This window comes from Diabrotica undecimpunctata, chromosome 1 (assembly GCF_040954645.1).
Source record: "Diabrotica undecimpunctata isolate CICGRU chromosome 1, icDiaUnde3, whole genome shotgun sequence".
Lineage (NCBI taxonomy): Eukaryota > Metazoa > Arthropoda > Insecta > Coleoptera > Chrysomelidae > Diabrotica > Diabrotica undecimpunctata.
Genome location: NC_092803.1, coordinates 19,193,039 through 19,212,262, shown reverse-complemented (window position 1 = coordinate 19,212,262; position 19,224 = coordinate 19,193,039). Strand labels below are relative to the sequence as shown.

Here is a 19,224-nt window from a genome sequence, read left to right as displayed (position 1 = left end):
TTATTCCTTGTACAAGCTGTAGGATCTCGTTCTAAATTGTTTTGTTCTATTCGATCGATTGTTGAAAATTCCTTATTTATAAACGATAAAGGATAATCATTTTTAATAAAACAGATGTTAACAAAAATGTTTTTCCTCCAAGAACGAATTTTCGTCAGAACAAGTAATTTTGGCTCTATCGTATAAGGATTTAATGATTCCCTTTTTAATATTAATATTGTGATTTGATTTGAAATTTAAATATCTGTTGGTGTGTGTTGCGTTTTCTATACACCTGAGTTTCGTATCCAGTATCGTTTTTAGAGATTAAAATATTATTAGCCGATTTATTTATGGAAGATTTTGAAACAAACATTAGTTCTAAACAAACATTATTTCTAAAATTTAAAACCCACAGTATTGTGGAGATATGTAAATAATGAATTCTCAATAGGGTCTCGTGGATCAGAGTTGTTGGACACATTCCTAAATGATATAAACGATAAAGAAGAGACAATAACATTTACCATGGAAAAGGAATATAATAACACACTACCTTTCCTGGATGTTATTTGAGAAATCTGTGGTCTTCGTTTGTCCGGAGGGTTTCCGGATTGTATATAATTAAAATTCGAAAACCTATTATTTATTTTCCACTAAATCAATTTACAATAGTTTATACACATATCTATCATTACATGACATTATATAATATTACATAGATATTACAAAATAGCTTTCGGACTATTGCCTACCTGACTCCACTTCGGAGATTGAAAGTTCTGAACCCTATCTGTCGAAAACACTCAGAAAGTAAATATTGATTTATATAATACTACACCAACCTCCAAATTTCTTCTTTAGGTGCCGTCTCAAATGTAGGTTAGCGATGACTTAATTAGATCAAATTTCGGGTGATGAAAAACTGTCTCACTTTTATAAATGGGTTTCTGGCCAGTTTTATTCTACATTTGACTTTTTGTTCTGAACCTAAAGTTTCATTTATACAGCAGCGCAAATAAATTATTTTGTCATTTAATAATATGTTTCTGTATAGAGTACTCCATTTCCGTCTCAAAAAAATTTTTGTCAAAAAGAAATAAATACGAAGTAACAATATTGAAATACATAAATTCAATTAACTTGACTTTTTTCGGTGCTGTCACGGTGTAGAATAATAGCTATTGGCGATAGAGCCAGAAAGTAAAATGTACAGTGACGCAACCACTGATACCCGTAGTAAGAGAAAAAGAAATGGAGATGAAGTCGAAGTGGAATCTTTTCAAATTAAACACACCTAGAACACCAATAAAATTAAGAAGTGAGGATCAGTTAGATAGATTATTAGTAATAGCCAAATATGCAAAACGTATGAATGAAATAAATTGGGAACTACAAGAATGAAGAAATTAGCAAAAAGAATTTAAGGTTTGCGTCCTTGTATGTTGTTTCAAATCATAGACTGAGTCAAATTATTTAAAAGAAATTTCTTCAGTGTGTAATTTCATTTAAAGTTTCATATTAAATACCTAGAAAGAAAACTGCTTAAAACAAATGTCACATTTGTTTTTTTTAACTGTGCACTTTCAAATGTATTTTTAAATTACCTGCTGTAGTAAACTGCTTAAAACAAATTTCACACTTGTAAGATTTTTCTCCAGTGTGCACTCTCAAATGTATTTTCAAATTACCTGCTAGAGTAAACTGCTTAAAACAAATTTCACACCTGTAAGATTTTTTTCCAGTGTGCACTCTTAAATGATTTGTCAAATGACCTGCTTGACTAAACTGCTTAAAACAAATTTCACACTTGTAAGATTTTTCTCCTGTGTGCACCCTCAAATGTATTTTCAAATTACTTCCTGTAGTAAACTGCTTAAAACAAATTTCACACTTGTAAGATTTTTCTCCAGTATGCATTCTCAAATGTATTTTAAAATTACCCGAAGTAGTAAACTGCTTAAAACAAATTTCACACTCGTAAGATTTTTCTCCAGTGTGCACTCTCAAATGTATTTTCAAATTTCCTGCTGTAGTAAACTGCTTAAAACAAATTTCACACTTGTAAGGTTTTTCTCCAGTGTGCACTCTCAAATGTATTTTCAAATTACCTGCTAGAGTAAACTGCTTAAAACAAATTTCACACCTGTAAGATTTTTTTCCAGTGTGCACTCTTAAATGATTTGTCAAATGACCTGCTTGACTAAACTGCTTAAAACAAATTTCACACTTGTAAGATTTTTCTCCAGTGTGCACTCTCAAATGTCTTTTCAAATTACCTGCTGTGGTAAACTGCTTAAAACAAATTTCACACTTGTAAGATTTTTCTCCAGTGTGCACTCTCAAATGTACTTTCAAATTACCTGCTGTAGTAAACTGCTTAAAACAAATTTTACACTTGTAAGATTTCTCTCCAGTGTGCACTCTCAAATGTGTTTTCAAATGACCTGCTCGACTAAATTGCTTAAAACAAATTTTACACTCATAAGGTTTTTCGCCAGTCACAACTTTCATATTTTTATTTAATGTTTTTCTTTTGGAATGTTGACTTGTATAATTTCCTTCGTTAGATGAATCTTCAATTAGTGTCTCCATAATTTCCATTTTGTGTTCATCTTGAAGATAACCTAAAAACAAACCAACTATAATATACATACCTATTTGAGTATAAGTGAAAATGAATGCAATAATCAAATTAGGGCATAATACAATTTAAGACAGCAGAAGTAGTGAATTTATATAAATATGTTTTAGAAACCAGTACAGATTCTTGGTAAATCGATTTTTTCACGTTTTTACCCCCCTATGAGGCCGGTTTTAGGGGGAAGCCCGGGGGTAAAAGTGGTAAACTTTTTTGCATCTTTTTTGGGGTTCCAAAATTAATATTACCTGCAAAATTCAGCTTGTTCGTAAGATTTTTAGGGGTCAACTCTCTGAAGACTGGACTATTATTAGTTTGGGTTATTTTTAATTCATTACAATGTGTAAATTTACTATTTAAAATTACGGTGTAGCCACTACTTTTTGATTACAAAAACTTTACTTTTACCAGTTATTGCCAGTGGTGGCAATCACTGGTCCTAAAGTGGCAATCACAGGTTACATTAATATTTGGTATTCTAAGTATTTTGTTCGTTCCAAAAATGGTACCTAAATAGAATTATTCGAAAGAGCAATCGGCCAAAGCTCTAGAGTATGTGAAAAAGGGAATCTCAGCAGCTACTGCAGCAAAAAATCATGGAGTTCCTCGTAGTACTTTGAGGCATAAGAGGGATGGAAAATCACAGGATATGTTCTTATTATTCAAGGCCTTATGGACAATAATGATGTACAAATAATGTCTATGAAATCTATTAGTGCTAAAAATAATATTTTTATTTGCGATGAAAAAGATATTTGTGATGAGAAAGAAAGATTATATAACAATTAACGAGAGGTACCGAAATTCAATCAAAATAACTAAAACACTATCTGCAGCCGATGTCCCCTCAGATCATAACTTATTAATTAGTGACATAAAACTCAAACTTAAAATAGTAAAACGCCAACAACCGACTAACCGAATAAACACTGACTGTATTCAAAATAATAGTCATGAAATTACACAAGAGATAAAAAAGAAGTTCGAAAAATCGAAAGAAACACGTAAAGTCGAAGACCATTGGAATTATGTCAAAAAGCATTATTCAAGAAACAACTAAAAAGTATAAAACTATTAATAATCGCAAACAACAATGGATAACTGATGAAATATTGGGACTAATGGAAAACAGGTAAAAACAGAAAAATAAAAACACTGAAGAATACAATAAAATTCATAAAGAAATCAGAAGGAAAATCCGGGATGAAAAGGAAAAATGGTACAGCAACAAATGTCTTGAAATAAAAGAACTGCAGAAAAAGAATGACACGTTTAATATGTACAAAAAGGTGAAAGAAATAACTGGAACATATAGATCAACTGCAAGTAGTCTACTTGATAAACAAGAAAATATTATAGTCAATGAACAAGACAGATTAGAGAGGTGGACAGAATATATTAAGGAGCTGTTTGATGACGATAGAACAGAAATTCAAATCAGAAACATATCGACTGGTCCAAACATAACACTCGATGAAATGGAAAGAGCTATAAAGCTATCAAAGAATAGGAAAGCAACCGGTCCAGATGAAATTCCAAGCGAAATAATCAAACTGCTCGACGATAAGGGCAAACATTCTCTTCTAAGCCTTTTTAATAAAATATATGAAACAGGACATATACCAACAGACTGGCTACTGTCAACATTTGTAATGATACCGAAAAAAAAAGCCAAACAGTGTGGCGATCATCGCACTATCAGTCTGATGAGTCATGTACCGAAAATTTTCCTAAGAATACTGCACTCGAGAATTTACAACAAAATAGAAGTGCAACTAAGTGAAACACAATTTGGTTTCAGAAACAACCTCGAAACCAGAGAAGCACTCTTCAGTTTGCCGGTCATGGTTCAAAGATGTAGGGACATCACAATCAGTATATATGTGTTTTATCGACTTCGAAAAGGCCTTTGACCGAGTTAACCATGACAAACTTATAGATGTCTTGCAACAGGTGGGAATTAATGACCGAGACCTCCGTATTATCAAAAATTTGTATTGGCATCAATGTGCAAACATACGAGCTGGACACAACAAGACGGAAGCAGTGGAAATACGATGTGGAATGCGGCAAGGATGTATTCTATCGCCTCTACTTTTTAATATCTACTCCGAATTTATTTTCAAAGAAGCCTTAGTTGAAGATACAGGCATTAAAATCAACGGAATTAATGTCAACAATCTCAGATATGCAGACGACACGGTACTTATTGCCTCCAATGAAGAAGACCTGTAATGACTTATAAACATGGTAACCGAAGTATGTGATGAATATGGGCTAAAACTTAATAGTTCTAAGACAAAACTTATGGTTGTCAGCAAAACGGAGTTACAAATAACGAACATCAGAGCATATGGAATAGAGTTAGAAAGAGTCCACAATATTACCTACTTGGATACAAACGTTAACGATAACTGTGATACAAACAAAGAAATAAGAATACACATTAAAAAAGCTAGAGCCGCCTTCTATAAATTAAAGAAAATTCTAATTAATAGAGATATTACGTTAAACCTTAAAATCAGATTAATACGCTGCTACATATTTTCCACATTGCTGTATGAAAAGCTGGACCCTTACAGAGACAATAAAGAAAAAATTAGAGGCCTTTGAGATGTGGATTTATCGACGAGTATTGCGGATAAGTTGGGTTAATCGAAAAGAAATGAAATAGTTTTACATCGAATGAAAAAGAGCACAGAAATAACAAAAACGATAAAAATTCGAAAGTTACAATATTTCGGTCATGTAATGAGACATCCAGAGAGGTATAACCTTCTACACCTCATAATACAGGGTAAGACCACCGGAAGAAGAGGCCCAGGCTGACGAAGAACATCCTGGCACCGAAATCTCCGAGAATGGTATCAAGAGACAACCGCTAATTTATTTAGAGCCGCAGTAAACAAAGTTATTATTGCCAATATGATCGCCAACGTTCGATAATCGGACAGGGTACTGAAAGAAGAAGAAGTGATGAAGAAGATATCTCCTTTGTTAATGAAAATCGTATTTTAGGCATAGGACCTGTTGGTAACAACTGGTTGTTGTTAGTTGTCAGTTGTTATCAACAGGTCCTCGAAGACACTTTGTCTCAGGACCATGTAACCTATGTAGAGCCATGCGTTGCCATGTTACCAATTCCAACGGTAACTTAAGCATCCTAATTTTTAGTAGTATATAATGTAACATATTTGTAAATTATAACATTTAAAGGGTTTTCACCCATATATTTTAGTGGCTCATAGCATGTGCACTTTGTTGCACTGATGATGGAATTTACATTCCGAAAACGTTCTGTATTTGTGATATAACCCGTTTGGGTATTTTATTTATACCTTTTAGGGGAGGATGGGGCATTGTGAACCATCTAAGGAAGATATGCACATACTGTTAAACCAGAAATGATTTTGTTTTGTTTAATTAATTAGGGACGTTCATTAAACATTTAACTGTCATTTAGTTGCAATTGAAACATAATTTATTTAACGTATTTTCAACAAAAAAATGACAACTGACTATATGTCAAAAGTTCACATTGCCCCATAGGGTGGGGCAATGTGAACTACTGGGGAAAGTCACACTATTTCATTATCTAATGGCTATGTTTGGTAAATAAAATCAAGTAAAAAGAATTTTTTATTAAAAATACTTAGAAAACCGGTAACAGAACATTAGTAAAAATAGACACATGTTATATTTATTCAGAAATACAAAATTGACACTGAAATTCTTCATCATCTTCTGGATCTATTCCCGCACATGCTTCATGAGCCCATTTCAGACAGGCCGAGCAACGTACCCATCCTTCTTCATTGGCTGATGAGGAGAACCACTCGTTACAGTAAAAACATTCAGCATCTTCACCATTGCCATCATCTTGTACTTGATGGTTACATTTATTTTTTTTCTTTCCCTTACCATCTTTGGAAGGACAAACTTTTATTTTTTTGTTACTTCTTTCACTATCTTCGTGCTTATCATCATTTATTTTTTTCTTAGCTTTTTCCTTTTTCATTGTTTCTATTGCCTCCTTCGTGTTTATTTCAAGTTCTAATTCTAGCTTATACGGACTAGATGTCAGTACAGCCGTTTTACCTTTTTTGGATTTCCTCTTTGGTTCCATTAATTTACTTCTCTTTGGCAGAGGACGAATGTCTTTAGGGCTGTTTGCTCCAAATGAAGTTGTTGCTCTATTGTGTGCAGGGGAAATTGTCAATTGAAAATCGTTACCAGTATGAAGCTTTGCAACTGAGGTTGAAGCAATTACCTCATCTTGACTTAAGTGAGGCTCTGCAGTTGAAGTTGAAGGAATTGCCTCATCTTGACTTGACACTGGTAGACTATTATTCTCCAAATCTCTTTCAGTCGTAGCAGATGGTGCAAAATCGAGGTCTGTAAATATATTGGGATCATAAGGTACTATCCCACATTTTTTAAAAGCGTGAATAGCAGTCAAAGGTGTTGTAGCTTGTAAGAAAGCCTCACCAAAAATTTTAGAGATTTGGAAAGCTGTTACCACTCTGCCTGGGTTGTTATTAAGAAACTTTTCTAATGCCATATCATAATATCGTGCTAAAGGAGCCATGACACCAACATCGGTTGGCTGCATTCGATGGGTGGAATGTGGAGGCAAACAAATGATATGTACATGTTTTTCCCTAGCCAAATTAATTACTTCTATGTTTTTTGTATGGCTGCTGTGTCCATCCAAAATCAATAAGATCGGATCGTCTTCACTTGGTTTCGTTTGTTGAAGAAAATGTTGAAACCATATTAAAAAGAGTTCACTATTTATCCAGCCACTATCGCTACAGGCGAATATTGAACCTGGAGGTGCACCAGCTTGGAGTTCAACTTTCATTCTCTTTCTTGCAAAGATTAACATCGGCGGTATGAAGATTCCTGATGATGACATGCAAATAACGGCTGTTGTTATTCCACTTCTATCAGCAGAAGTAAGCCGTCCAACTTGTTTCCGTCCTTTATGCGCCAAGATTTTACTATTACATTTGGGGACTGTACCTAGACCTGTTTCGTCACAGTTAAAAACACGCGTTGGATTGACATGTTTAGAATCCAAAGTAGCTTTATACAGATCAAAAAATTGTTTTACATTGTAACGATTAAAAGCTTCAGCTCTTGCAGCAGATGTTGATTCGGGTTTACGTAATGAAAGCCCTGGGTGCCGTTTTCGAAATCCGTACGCCCAATCTAAACCTGCAAGTTTGTTTGTTTTATTATATGGATGGTCTATGTTATTTTTTTCGGCTAACTGGAAAGCTAGGTGACGAAGATCAAGCAAAGTAATTCCGTATAAACGCTTCTCCATATCTAAGATATAATTATACAATTCTTCTTCCTGTTCCTTGGTAATAACCGTTTTGTAGAAACCTAGACCCTTTTCGTCAGGAGAAATTCTTGTTACTTTTTCTTTGCATCTGCGAATTAACGTTGCTTTCGGGATACCATAAACTTTACTAGCTTTTAAATAGCCCATTTCCCCAGCTTTAACTGTCCGGATAGCATTCTTCAAGGCAACAAGAGACCAGGATTGTTGCTCAGTTTTCCTCACATGATTTCGTATCATTTCTAACTGCAAAAGAAGCATATAATTAAAAAAGTGTCAAGAAAATATAATGGGGCAATGTGAACCACTCCTAGTCCACGTTGCCCCATGCGTAGTACACATTCAAAATATGGAAATTAACGTACCAGTTCACAACGTATCAAAAGCAAATCTTAATTATTAAAAGCACATTTTACAAGCAACACCACAGTATCAAAAAGTTAAAATAATCATGTCTACTTACCGAGAAATCTTTAGTCAAAAGTAGTAAATTCCTTAGATCAGCAGCGACGAAACACGTGTTTTTAATTATAACACGTCTGAACGTACTCCCCGTGCGTTCACACTCATACTAAAAGTAGATAAGATGTCTACGCATATTTGTAGTAGTTACTAGATGCAGTGTTGCCAATTTTAAACAAAATAACCGATGTGGTTTACATTACCCCCATGGTCCATGATGCCCCATCCTCCCCTACTAAAAATTTTGAAAGAAAAATTTTTTTGTGATACATGGTCTTCAGCCAGCTACAGGAACTTAGTTTCCTAGTGGAAATATGTAAATGTAGATGATTCAGAATCAGATGAATTGTTTATAGGTATGGTAAATACTAAAAATGATAGTTTTGACAATGATTTCATGATAAATTTTAAAGTTAACAAGCATAAATTAAGCTGTAGATTGGATACAGGGGCAATGGCAAATGTAATATCAATAAATAACTTAAATTCTCTAGAAGTTAAGGTTGAACTACATAAAACAAACTGCAGGTTAACAACATTTTCGAATGAAACACTTAGTCATTGGAAAATGTATTTTGGAATGCAAATATAAAGATCATACGTGTTTGTCTGTTTTTACTTATTACATGTCTAGTTAGGCTTTTTGATTAATAAGTTCTGTTTAAGTGTTTAACTTTATTACCTAGTTTCATAAATAAACCGTAGCGAAGCCCAAAATGCGTTTTTATTACATTTACCAGAGCTGTTAGGATAGTATTAATAATAACCGGTTAATCTAATTAGAAAGGCATTATTAATCAGATTGACCAATTGCTAAGGTTGTAAACCACTTTAAATGAATTCAATTATGCAAGAAGTAGAGAAAGTATGAGGATGGAATTCGACAAACTTGGGTTTCGCTGGAAAAAAAACAGTCGACAGAAAAATGTTAATAGAGAAACGCGAAATTAGACATTTAAGGCTACAAATATCTGAGGAAAATCAAGGAAGCAAGAGATGCATATAAATTTATAGTGTTTACTGACGAAACTTATTTACTAACGAGCCATATTGCAAAAAACAATTGGTGTAATACCAGTAATAATGGACTTAAAAAAAAACAGTGTCAAAAGGGCAACGTTTAATTATTGTTGGGGCATGAAATGAACAAGGTTTCATTCCTGGTTCTTATTTAAGATGGAAGTTGACGTCAAAATCTGGAGACTATCATGATGACATGAACTATGCAAATTTTAAAAAATGGTTGGAAGAACATCTTTCAAATTTCAAAACAAATGTGATTTTATTTTCCGTTAACTCTTTTATTTAAGACTATTGCAACATAAAACTAATATGACATCTAACATAAAACATAAACTAATAGAATTGTACTTAAAGCTAAATATATGACACTGCCTCTATGTTAAAGCCTGATCTCCATAACATAATAAAATTACAGAAACCTCGTTATGTAAAATATGCAATCGATAGAATTATACGAGCACAAGGACATGATGCATTTAGACTCCCACCATACCATCCAGATTTGAATCCTATTGAAATGGTTTGGCCAGCTTTGAAATCATATGTGGGAGCCAGCTGTCGGACGATTTTTTTCAAACCTTTCCTGTGGAGAAGTGGAAAAAAATAACAGACAAAGTCATCGCAACTAAAAGTGAATTGATATCAAAGGAGCCACTAATTGATGTAGTCGTGGATCGTATTGTTATTAATCCAGGCGAAGATTCAGATAGCGACAATTTACAATTAAATTCCGACAGCGAAAAGAGCGATCTTGATAATATTTGAAAATAAAAACAGGTAAATCTATTTTTATAAGCTTATTTCCACAACCGTTGGAAACAATTTATTTTAACTAAATATCGCAATTCTCAGTATGAAACAAATTTAGCTTTCTAATTTAATAGACTTCCATTCATTCAGTTCATTTTAATGATTATGTTAGTCATATTATAACTTCAGAAAATAAAATATTTTATCAATTACCTCAAACATTTTAACCTTGATATTAGTGCTCTGATAATAAATAGGTATAATTATAAACTCATTATAGTAATTATGGAGTATTAATATTACAGTTCAATACCTCTAAAATAATATTCGATTAGGCAACACCGCATCAACCAACGTCTATCGTGTCAAATTATCACTGTTGCAGTTAAATCTGTTTAGCTGTAATTGAAGACATAATTTCCCAATATTCTTCTGAAATAGACGAGGAAGACGAAATTCAAAATCATAACATAATTTGGAAATCTGTTGACGGCAGTTCTCTGAAAACGTTTAATTTTTTTGAAGTGAACTCTGGGATCAAAACTGAATGTTACGGTATGTATGAACAACAGCCCATTGATTTCTTTATGTTATTCATCACCTATGACATTATCGAGTACATGGTGAACCAAACAAACCTTTATGCTGAATAAACTTTGAGAAACAAAAATAAACCGAAAGGTCATACAAAAACTTGGGAGCCAACAAATGCTGAAGAAATACGGAGTAATTTTGTGGATGGGACTAATAAAACTCCCTCGCATAAAGTCATATTGGAGTACTAACATTTTATATTCTAATAAAGTAAAAAAGCGAGCTATTAAAGTTGGTCAACGAGAAAAACCTGGACATAATAGTAAAACTGTTCAACGCTATCTATACTACGGGAGTCATTCCTAAAAAAATGTTGACATCAGCATTTGTGTGTTTGCCAAAGAAAGTGAATGCCAAAGAGTGCAGTGACTATCGAACTATAAGCTTAATGTCACATACCTTAAAAATTCTGTTGAAAATTATCCACGCCAGAATTCACTCTAGCTGGATACATACAATATGGGTTCCGCAATGGTATGGGTACCAGAAAGGCACTATTCTCCTTCAACGTGCTGACGCAGAGATGTTTGGATGTTAACCGTCTTCTTTACGTCTTTTTTATAGATAAAGAAAAACATGGTCGACTCATGGGAATTCTAAAAACTAAAACTAAAAACCTAGATGAAAGAGATTTAAGGCTAATAACAAACCTTTATTACAATGAGCGAGCAATAGTACGAATTGAAAAAGAGATATCTGAAGAAATGGAAATAAAGAGAGGAGACAGGCAAGGCAGCATACTATCACCTCTATTATTTAACGCTTATTCTGAAGAGGTAATTCGAGAACTCTGGAAGACAGTCGGCATAAGAGTAAATGGAGTCTTAGTTAACAACATCAGATATGCAGATGATACAGTAATAATAGCCGATAGTTTACAAGACCTGGAAAGATTCATAAGTAAAATAGTAATGTGTAGTAGGGAGTACGGACTCTCGCTCAATATCAAAAAGACGAAGTTTGTGAAAATTTGTAAAAACAACCATAATACTAACGAAATCTTGATAGTAGAAAATCTAATATATGTATCGACGAAACCCTAGTTCCTTCAGAGATTGTCTAAAATTTAGACAGTATATAAAAAATAAAAAGGTCAAGTTTGGTATAAAGCTGTACAAATTATGTACTACTGGTGGGTATACGTATAATTTGAGAGTATATTGCGGAAAAAACGCTAATTCTGGTAGCAACGCTTCAGCAAACGTTGTTTTAAATTTGATGGAAAATCTTCCTGATAAAGGAAGAACTCTCTATACTGATAATTACTATACGAGCGTTTCTCTGGCAACTTCTCTATTAGAAAGACAAACCGATTTAGTGGGGACTATGCGATCTAACAGAAAATTAAATTCAAAAGTCGTTGTTACAAAAACAATCAGATGAAGTTGTCGGTGTTATTCAACGAGGGTGAGATATTGAAAAACCAAAAGTACTTTTTGACTACAACAAATCAATAGCTTATGGAACCAAATGGTATAGAAAGTTAGCAATAGAACTAATTTTTGAAACATGCTTGGTAAACGCTTATATATTATATAAAGAAATTACAAAGGGAAAATGCAGATAAGCGAATTTCGAGAAAATCCTGCTATAGCTCTCCTAGGTTTAAAAAAAGGCAATGATCATCCAACAGAACACCAATACGAAAATCAACATAAGCTACTAGAGGTCGTTGTGTAGAGTGTTACTCTAAAATCAAGAATAGTTTAGCACTTTCAGGCATGTAGCACAGAGTCAAACAACTAGAACTAAGTGGCGATGTATGTCATGCCAAAAAACAATTGCATGCCATGTTTTTTGATACCCATCAAGTAAATAAATAAATACGAAAACTTTATTTTTTTATTATGTTATTCAAAACTTATATCATTTATATTTTTTTCATTTTGTACACAATAAAATTTGTCTACAAATTTAAAATTATTTTTTTGGCCCTCTACCTCATCACTGAATCTACTAAGCGCAACAAAATTTTCATGGCCGGGCTTCATAAGTCTCCTCAGACGGTTACTCTATGAATCCCTAAGAAAAAGCATTACTGTGTAACTCGAGAATGGAACACACCGTCTAAATATGCTTGTATGCCCATGACCACTCTTTTTGTCTCACCGGCTAATTGTCTGTGATGTGACACATTGTTAGCGTCACGCCGTACTCAACGTGTTAAAAGAATATCTGTCAATAAACGATGTAATAAAACAAACAGAACAATACAAGATCGATACTAGAATTCGATTCGTAATGATTTTCGAACGGTCAAAATTTAAGACATCACAAATAATAACAATATTGAATCATCTTGTTTAAATTTTTATTCCAGACACTGGTCATTTTAAAATAATTTTATTAAAATACAATGTAAATATTTTTACAATTATCAGTTCGACTACTGTATGCGACAAAAAAGAATTATATTAAATATGACTTGAAATAGCCATCACAGTGAATAGTTGGAAGAGCTGCTTTAAACAAGTTTTACACTTGTTAAGTTATTTTCCAGTGTGCGCTTTCATGTTTACTTAAAGAATCTTTATAAGCGAACTGCTTAAAACAAATTCCACACTTGTAAGGTTGTTCTCTAGTGTGAACTTTCAAGTGTCTTTTTAAGTGACTCATTGTAGTAAACTGCTTTAAACAAATATGGCACTCGTACGGTTTTTCTCCGCTGTGAACTTTCATATGGGCAAACAAAGAACCTCTTTGAGTGAACTGCTTGAAACAAATTTCACACTTGTAAGGTTTTTCTCCAGTGTGTACTCTCAAATGTACTTTTAAATTACTTGCTTCTTTAAACTGTTTAAAACAAATTTCACACTTTATTTTTTCTCCAGTATGTGATCTCAAATGTACTTTCAAAGCATCTGTCCGAGTAAACTGCTCGAAACAAACTTCACAGTTATAAGGTTTTTCTCCAGTGTGTACTCTGAAATGTGTTTTTAAACTACTTGCTGCACTAAACTGTTTAAAACAAATTTCACACTTATAAGGTTTTTCTCCAGTATGTGAATTCAAATGTACTTTTAACGCAAATGTTCTAGTAAACTGCTCGAAACAAATTTCACACTTGTAAGGTTTTTCTCCAGTGTGAACTTTCATATGTTCACACAAAGAACCCTTTTTAGTGAACTGCTTGAAACAAATTTCACACTTGTAAGGTTTTTCCCCAGTGTGAGCTTTCATATGTTCGCACAAAGAACCTTTTTGAGTGAACTGCTTTAAACAAATTTCACACTTGTAAGGCTTTTCTCCAGTGTGAACTCTCAAATGTGTTTTTAAATTAATTGCTTGACTAAACTGTTTAAAACAAATTTCACACCTGTGAAGGTTTTCTCCAGTGTGCGTTCTCAAATGTCTTGTCAAATGACTTTTAGTAGTAAACTGCTTTAAACAAATTTTGCACTTGTAAATTTTTTCTCCAGCGTGAACTTTCATATGTTCGTGCAAAGAACCTTTATGAGTGAACTGTTTAAGACAAATTTCACACCTGTAAGGATTTTCTCCAGTGTGAACTTTCATGTGGTCAGTTAAAAAATATTTTCGAGAAAATTGTTGAAAACAAATTTCACACTGGTAAGGTTTTTCCACAGAGTGTGTTCTCAAATGTTTTTTCAAACTATCTGTTCGGGAAAACTGCTTAAAACAACATTCACATTTGTACGATCTTTGTCCTTCCCCAACTTTCATATTTTTATTTAATATTTTTCTTTCAGCGTGTTGAGATGAAAATAACTCATAACCCATAATTTTGATTCTATTCTCCTCCTGAACACAACCTAAAATAAAACCAAGTATAAACGTTTTACTAAACGAAAACATAATTGCAGTAATAAAAGAATATAATAAAGTTATATCTCAAATTCATCAATCACTTTGGTCTGTATTAAAACTCTTTATTTTTTTTTAATCTTCTGATGTATTTTGCGCAAGTCTAAAATTTTATTTCACCATTAGATCTTATTGATACATATGTACATACATACATATTTTATGTAACCACCATAAAAAGAAAGCCCAAAAAAAATCATAACTTATAACAGAACAAAAAAAGATTTCTACATAATAAACTTTTACACTAAATAAGAAAAATGAAAATTTGGTTATTTACTCTTTTGATTGATACGGTGCTATCATTTTCTTTGTCTTGACTCTCATTTTCGAATTAATCAAGTTGTGACTTGCCGGGTGATTCAAAATAAGCTCGAAAATATCATATGGAGCTGATAACCTGGATCATGTTTGACACATTTTGTCCATGTCTCAATTTCGGTTTTATCAATTTCTTCAAAACTTGCACATTAATTGCACACTAATGCAGTTAGTTCAGATATAGTAGTTTCTTTATCATCATATTTCATGATGCTTTCATCTTCATATAACGTCATTATTTTGTAAAAAAACTATTAAAAATCTTCTGTAAGTTCAATTCCATGCATTTCCACTGTAAACGCTATTTAATGGTGAACAATACCCAAAACTGCATCAAATGAACTTCATCCAACAAGTTCATTAATAAATTCTCTTTTATAGAGGCGATTCATTGTCTTAATAACACCCATTGATCCATTGGTGTAAAATGGGCTGGAAAAAATAACAAAAAAATTTCTATCATTAGATCTTAAAGCTGCCTCATTGGGATGAGCACCAACATTACCCAGAAGAAGAAGCGCCTATTATGGCGATTTTTCCTTTTTCGAATAAGACTTTACTTCGGGAATGAACTTTTTATGGAACCAATCTTGGAATATGTCACAAGATATCCAGGCAGCTTGCTGATTATCATAGTAAATTGAAAGATTCTACGGTTTCATGTTTTTAAAAGTGCGAAGATTTTTTAATTTTCCAATCACAGTCAGCTTCAGTCTATGGCTGCCAGAGGCATTGGCATAACGCAACACTACACTGTTTTCCGGCCTTTACTTGTTTTATACCCTGGTGCACACATCTCATTACTTGCACTAAGGATTTTGTAGATATTGTTAGTATTATTACCTCGTCAGCGTTTAAATTTGAGAAAGTTGTAGATTATTTTCTGTAATTATAGTCTCCAGTTCATAGCAAAATTCTACCATTGCTTCTCCGTCGGCACTGCACTTTTCTCCCTAAATAATAAGTTCACGAATCCCGTGACTTTTTTGTATCGATGTTCATTGATTTTCAAATGTTCGTGAAAAATCTCCGCTTGTTAAGCACATATTGGCCCAGAAATTTATATGTCCTCTGATATTTTCTGCAGAAACCATTTTTTGGCAATAACTTCATCGAGTTTTTGAGAAGTCGTTCCTTTTAGAGATTTCCATGAGATATGTGTTTAAAAGAGTCAGACTCAGATATGACATTTTGTTGTTTCAGTTTGTTTTTATTGATATCGCTTATTTTTTGTTTGCCAACTTCATAGATTCATGATATTAATGGGACACTTATACCCTTTTCACTCCTTTTTAAATTCTTTAATGTTTGTTCAATCATTAAAACATTTCTCTTGCGTTTAATACTAGCTGTTGCCAGTTTAAAAACAAAGACATGTGTTAAGAATATAGCAGAGTAGCTACTCTTCATTAGCGCGCAACTAATCACACATATTCGGAGTAACAGGCAGCATCAGATGAAAAACGAATGACTTCCAGGGATTCCTCGGGCACTGGCGATGTCGATATTGCATTGCGCGTCTCCTTCACGAAGTATAGAGTTTCCATTGAGTGATTTACGATGAAGCTATTTAGATAAAACCTCAAAAATGCAATTTGAAGAATGGGAAATCACAGCATGGATAACCCGTGGCCTGGATAACCCACGCACGGATAATTGAGGTTCTATTGTACTACTGTTTTTCTCTTATGTTAAATAGCTTACAGGCCATTAATTAAGATAACACCTTGTTATCAGACTTTTTGACAATTACTAACATGAAGAAATGGTAATTTAATTCAGTTGAACAGTTTTATATGTTGTAAAATAAATTTTGTTTAAAAATACACTTTGAATAAATTGCCTTCAATGACTTAACTAATTATTTATTATTATATCACGTAACTATTCTCTGACAGTGGAAGAAATAAGTGTCCCTGTGATATATCACTCAACTATGTTGCTATTATAAAAAATGCTTGATGGTGGCGATACAGGAAACGAGGACGTCATAAAAATTTGAAAGATAGTTTGAAAATGCAGAATGTAATGTCATATTGTATTGGATAATTTTATAATTTTTAATTTACTCATTCCAAAGGTGCCACCTTGCAGTCAGATATTTTCACAACAATGTATTTTGTAATGCAGTATATTTTTAGATCCATTTTCTTTCATTATTCAAGTTAAATATCAGTGACCTATTTATTTAAATAAATAAAAAATATCCCACACGAATTACTCACAATGACAAACATTCTAACTCCTGTTATTCAGTACTACTCCGATATTGAGTTAGATCCTCAACCATAGCCTGGGGCCTGGACCATCAAAGAAAATGAAAAAAGAATAACTGGAAAACAACTTGAACAAGAGAATCACTTGAAACAGGAATTAGAAATTCATCTGATCCAAAAGCAAAAAAGAGGAAAAGTTATTTTTTTCCAATAAAGTCTTAATTTTATTATAGCTTCTATGCACACATCATGCATCCTATTCTACAGCTCCTCTTCATAGTGAATAAAATGCTTCCCTCACAGGAAATTGATCTGTGTCAGGCTGTGGATGAAGTTCAAAGTATTGCTCGCGGTTTGAAAGAGTTAAGAATAGAATGAAGTGTTGATAGTATATACCTAAGTACTCTGAAGCAAAAAATACTTGCGATCGTCTTGGTATAGAAATTTCAGAAACAATAAAATGTTCATGGAAGATTGATTCTGATATAGCGTTTTTGGTTAAGGATAGAATAGAAAGAAAGTTATTTGTTTTTAATCCTGTGATAGGTAATTCAATCTTTAAACAATAGGTTTAGCCAAGAAACAAACAACAATATACACACTGTAGGTAACTTAATGATGTTAGGTTTAGGTAAATTTTTGTTATATCAAATAATTTCAAATGCGTCTCAGATTATTTAATTAAAACTCCTCAAAACTGAATTTGGAAGTTTGACTTTTAAAAACGAAAAAGGTTTACTAATTCATGAGCTGTGAAATGGTTAAATTGGCTATCAGTGCATGACGGAGGAACATAGTTTAATAATTTTAAACAATTAATGATAAAATTCTCCACTGTTCCAGTTACAAGCTGCACTTGCAAATGATGCTTCTACAAGTACAAACATTGTAAAATCAAAATCTTGGTTGACAACGAAACAAGACTGATTAGAAAATTTTATGACGCCATTTATAGAACAATTCAGCTAAGATTTCAGATTAAGCTAATTCAGATCTTGATTTAGTTGTAGATGAATTTAAAAATGGTGCATTTCAACAAAAGAATGTGACAGTTTTATTATTCAGGATAATCATTTTGTTTGAAGATACTTCAATATTTATAAATAAAAGTTTAACATTTTTATTAATTTATTTTATTTTTAATTTTTAAGCACTCATTCTCTAATTTACAATGAAATTTTAAAATATTAGTCAAAGGAAATAAAATTAACAGAAAATTATAAGTGACAACGTTTACCATAGGGCAATTAAAAAAGAATGATTCTTTTAAGCATTAAACTATGATGGCTTGGGCACCCACACGAAAAAATCCTAAATGAGCCCATAGTTATCTTATTGTATCAGTGTTATTTACTTACTTTTATTTGTTGTTTGGTTTTTTTCAAATAATGTAAATTTATATTCATCTTGTTCTATTTCAGTGTTTACAAGGAATTCATTATCTAAATATCCAAATGCCTGATATGTAGTTTCTGGCTTGGGTTCTGCCTTAATTTCAATTTTGAAGGTATCCAAAGGAGCAACAGACGTGTCATCTATTTCTATTTTACAGGTTTTCTCATTAGCTTCTTGATTTATTTCCATAACTTGAATATAAGTACAAATTTCAGTTCTATGTTTGCAATTTACATAAAAAAAAAGTAATTTAGAAGAGTTAACCTGGGAACTTCTTCTTCTTTTTTTGGGCTATGGCCCTGGGACGACTGGGACCCACGGTTGCCTACTCCGACTGGGATGGGGACAGTTATATGCTTGTCTTGACTTATGCCACCAGAGTAGCATGCATGTAGCACGATACCAAAGTATATAGACGGCAGTATACTTCATTCGCTTAGCTCGGGCATATTTTGACAGATTCATTGTCGGAAACCTACAACACAACAATTCCTACTTCTCAGTATTAATAGCTCAAGTATCATACTATTGCAGACTTCTTTCTTTAAAAAAAGAATTATTCTAAATAGTGGAAGTGTATACTAAACCCATCAAATTTTGGGTAGTATATATTTAAAAAATATATTTTAGTTGTTATAATTTAATATAACTATTTATTATATGGTGCA

General features: G+C 32.8%; 1 protein-coding gene across 2 annotated transcripts; it reads right to left on the bottom strand.

Moving 5' to 3' along the window:
- Positions 1–619: 619 nt before the first annotated feature.
- Positions 620–19,176, bottom strand: LOC140445750 (uncharacterized). 2 transcript variants are annotated; one of them, XM_072538069.1, is made up of 3 exons: positions 18,821–19,149; positions 18,520–18,747; positions 13,127–14,572 (listed from the first exon to the last, which is right to left on the bottom strand). In XM_072538069.1, exons 2-3 carry the CDS (start codon positions 18,743–18,745, stop codon positions 13,284–13,286), a joined length of 1,515 nt encoding a protein of 504 aa, XP_072394170.1. In that variant the 5' UTR covers positions 18,746–18,747; positions 18,821–19,149; the 3' UTR covers positions 13,127–13,283. The 2 variants fall into 2 exon arrangements, with proteins under 2 accessions (XP_072394179.1, XP_072394170.1); XM_072538078.1 differs by lacking the exon at positions 13,127–14,572 and adding an exon at positions 620–2,606 and having other exon boundaries at positions 18,520–19,176.
- Between the last annotated feature and the right edge of the window lie 48 nt (positions 19,177–19,224).

Excerpts from the sequence above, each read along its gene's own strand:
- LOC140445750 (XM_072538069.1), bottom strand. The coding sequence starts at position 18,745 with ATGGAAATAAATCAAGAAGCTAATGAGAAAACCTGTAAAATAGAAATA. Across the intron at positions 14,573-18,519 it reads AAACCAAACAACAAATAAAA|GTTGTGTTCAGGAGGAGAAT; the intron begins GTAAGTAAATAA and ends GTTTTATTTTAG.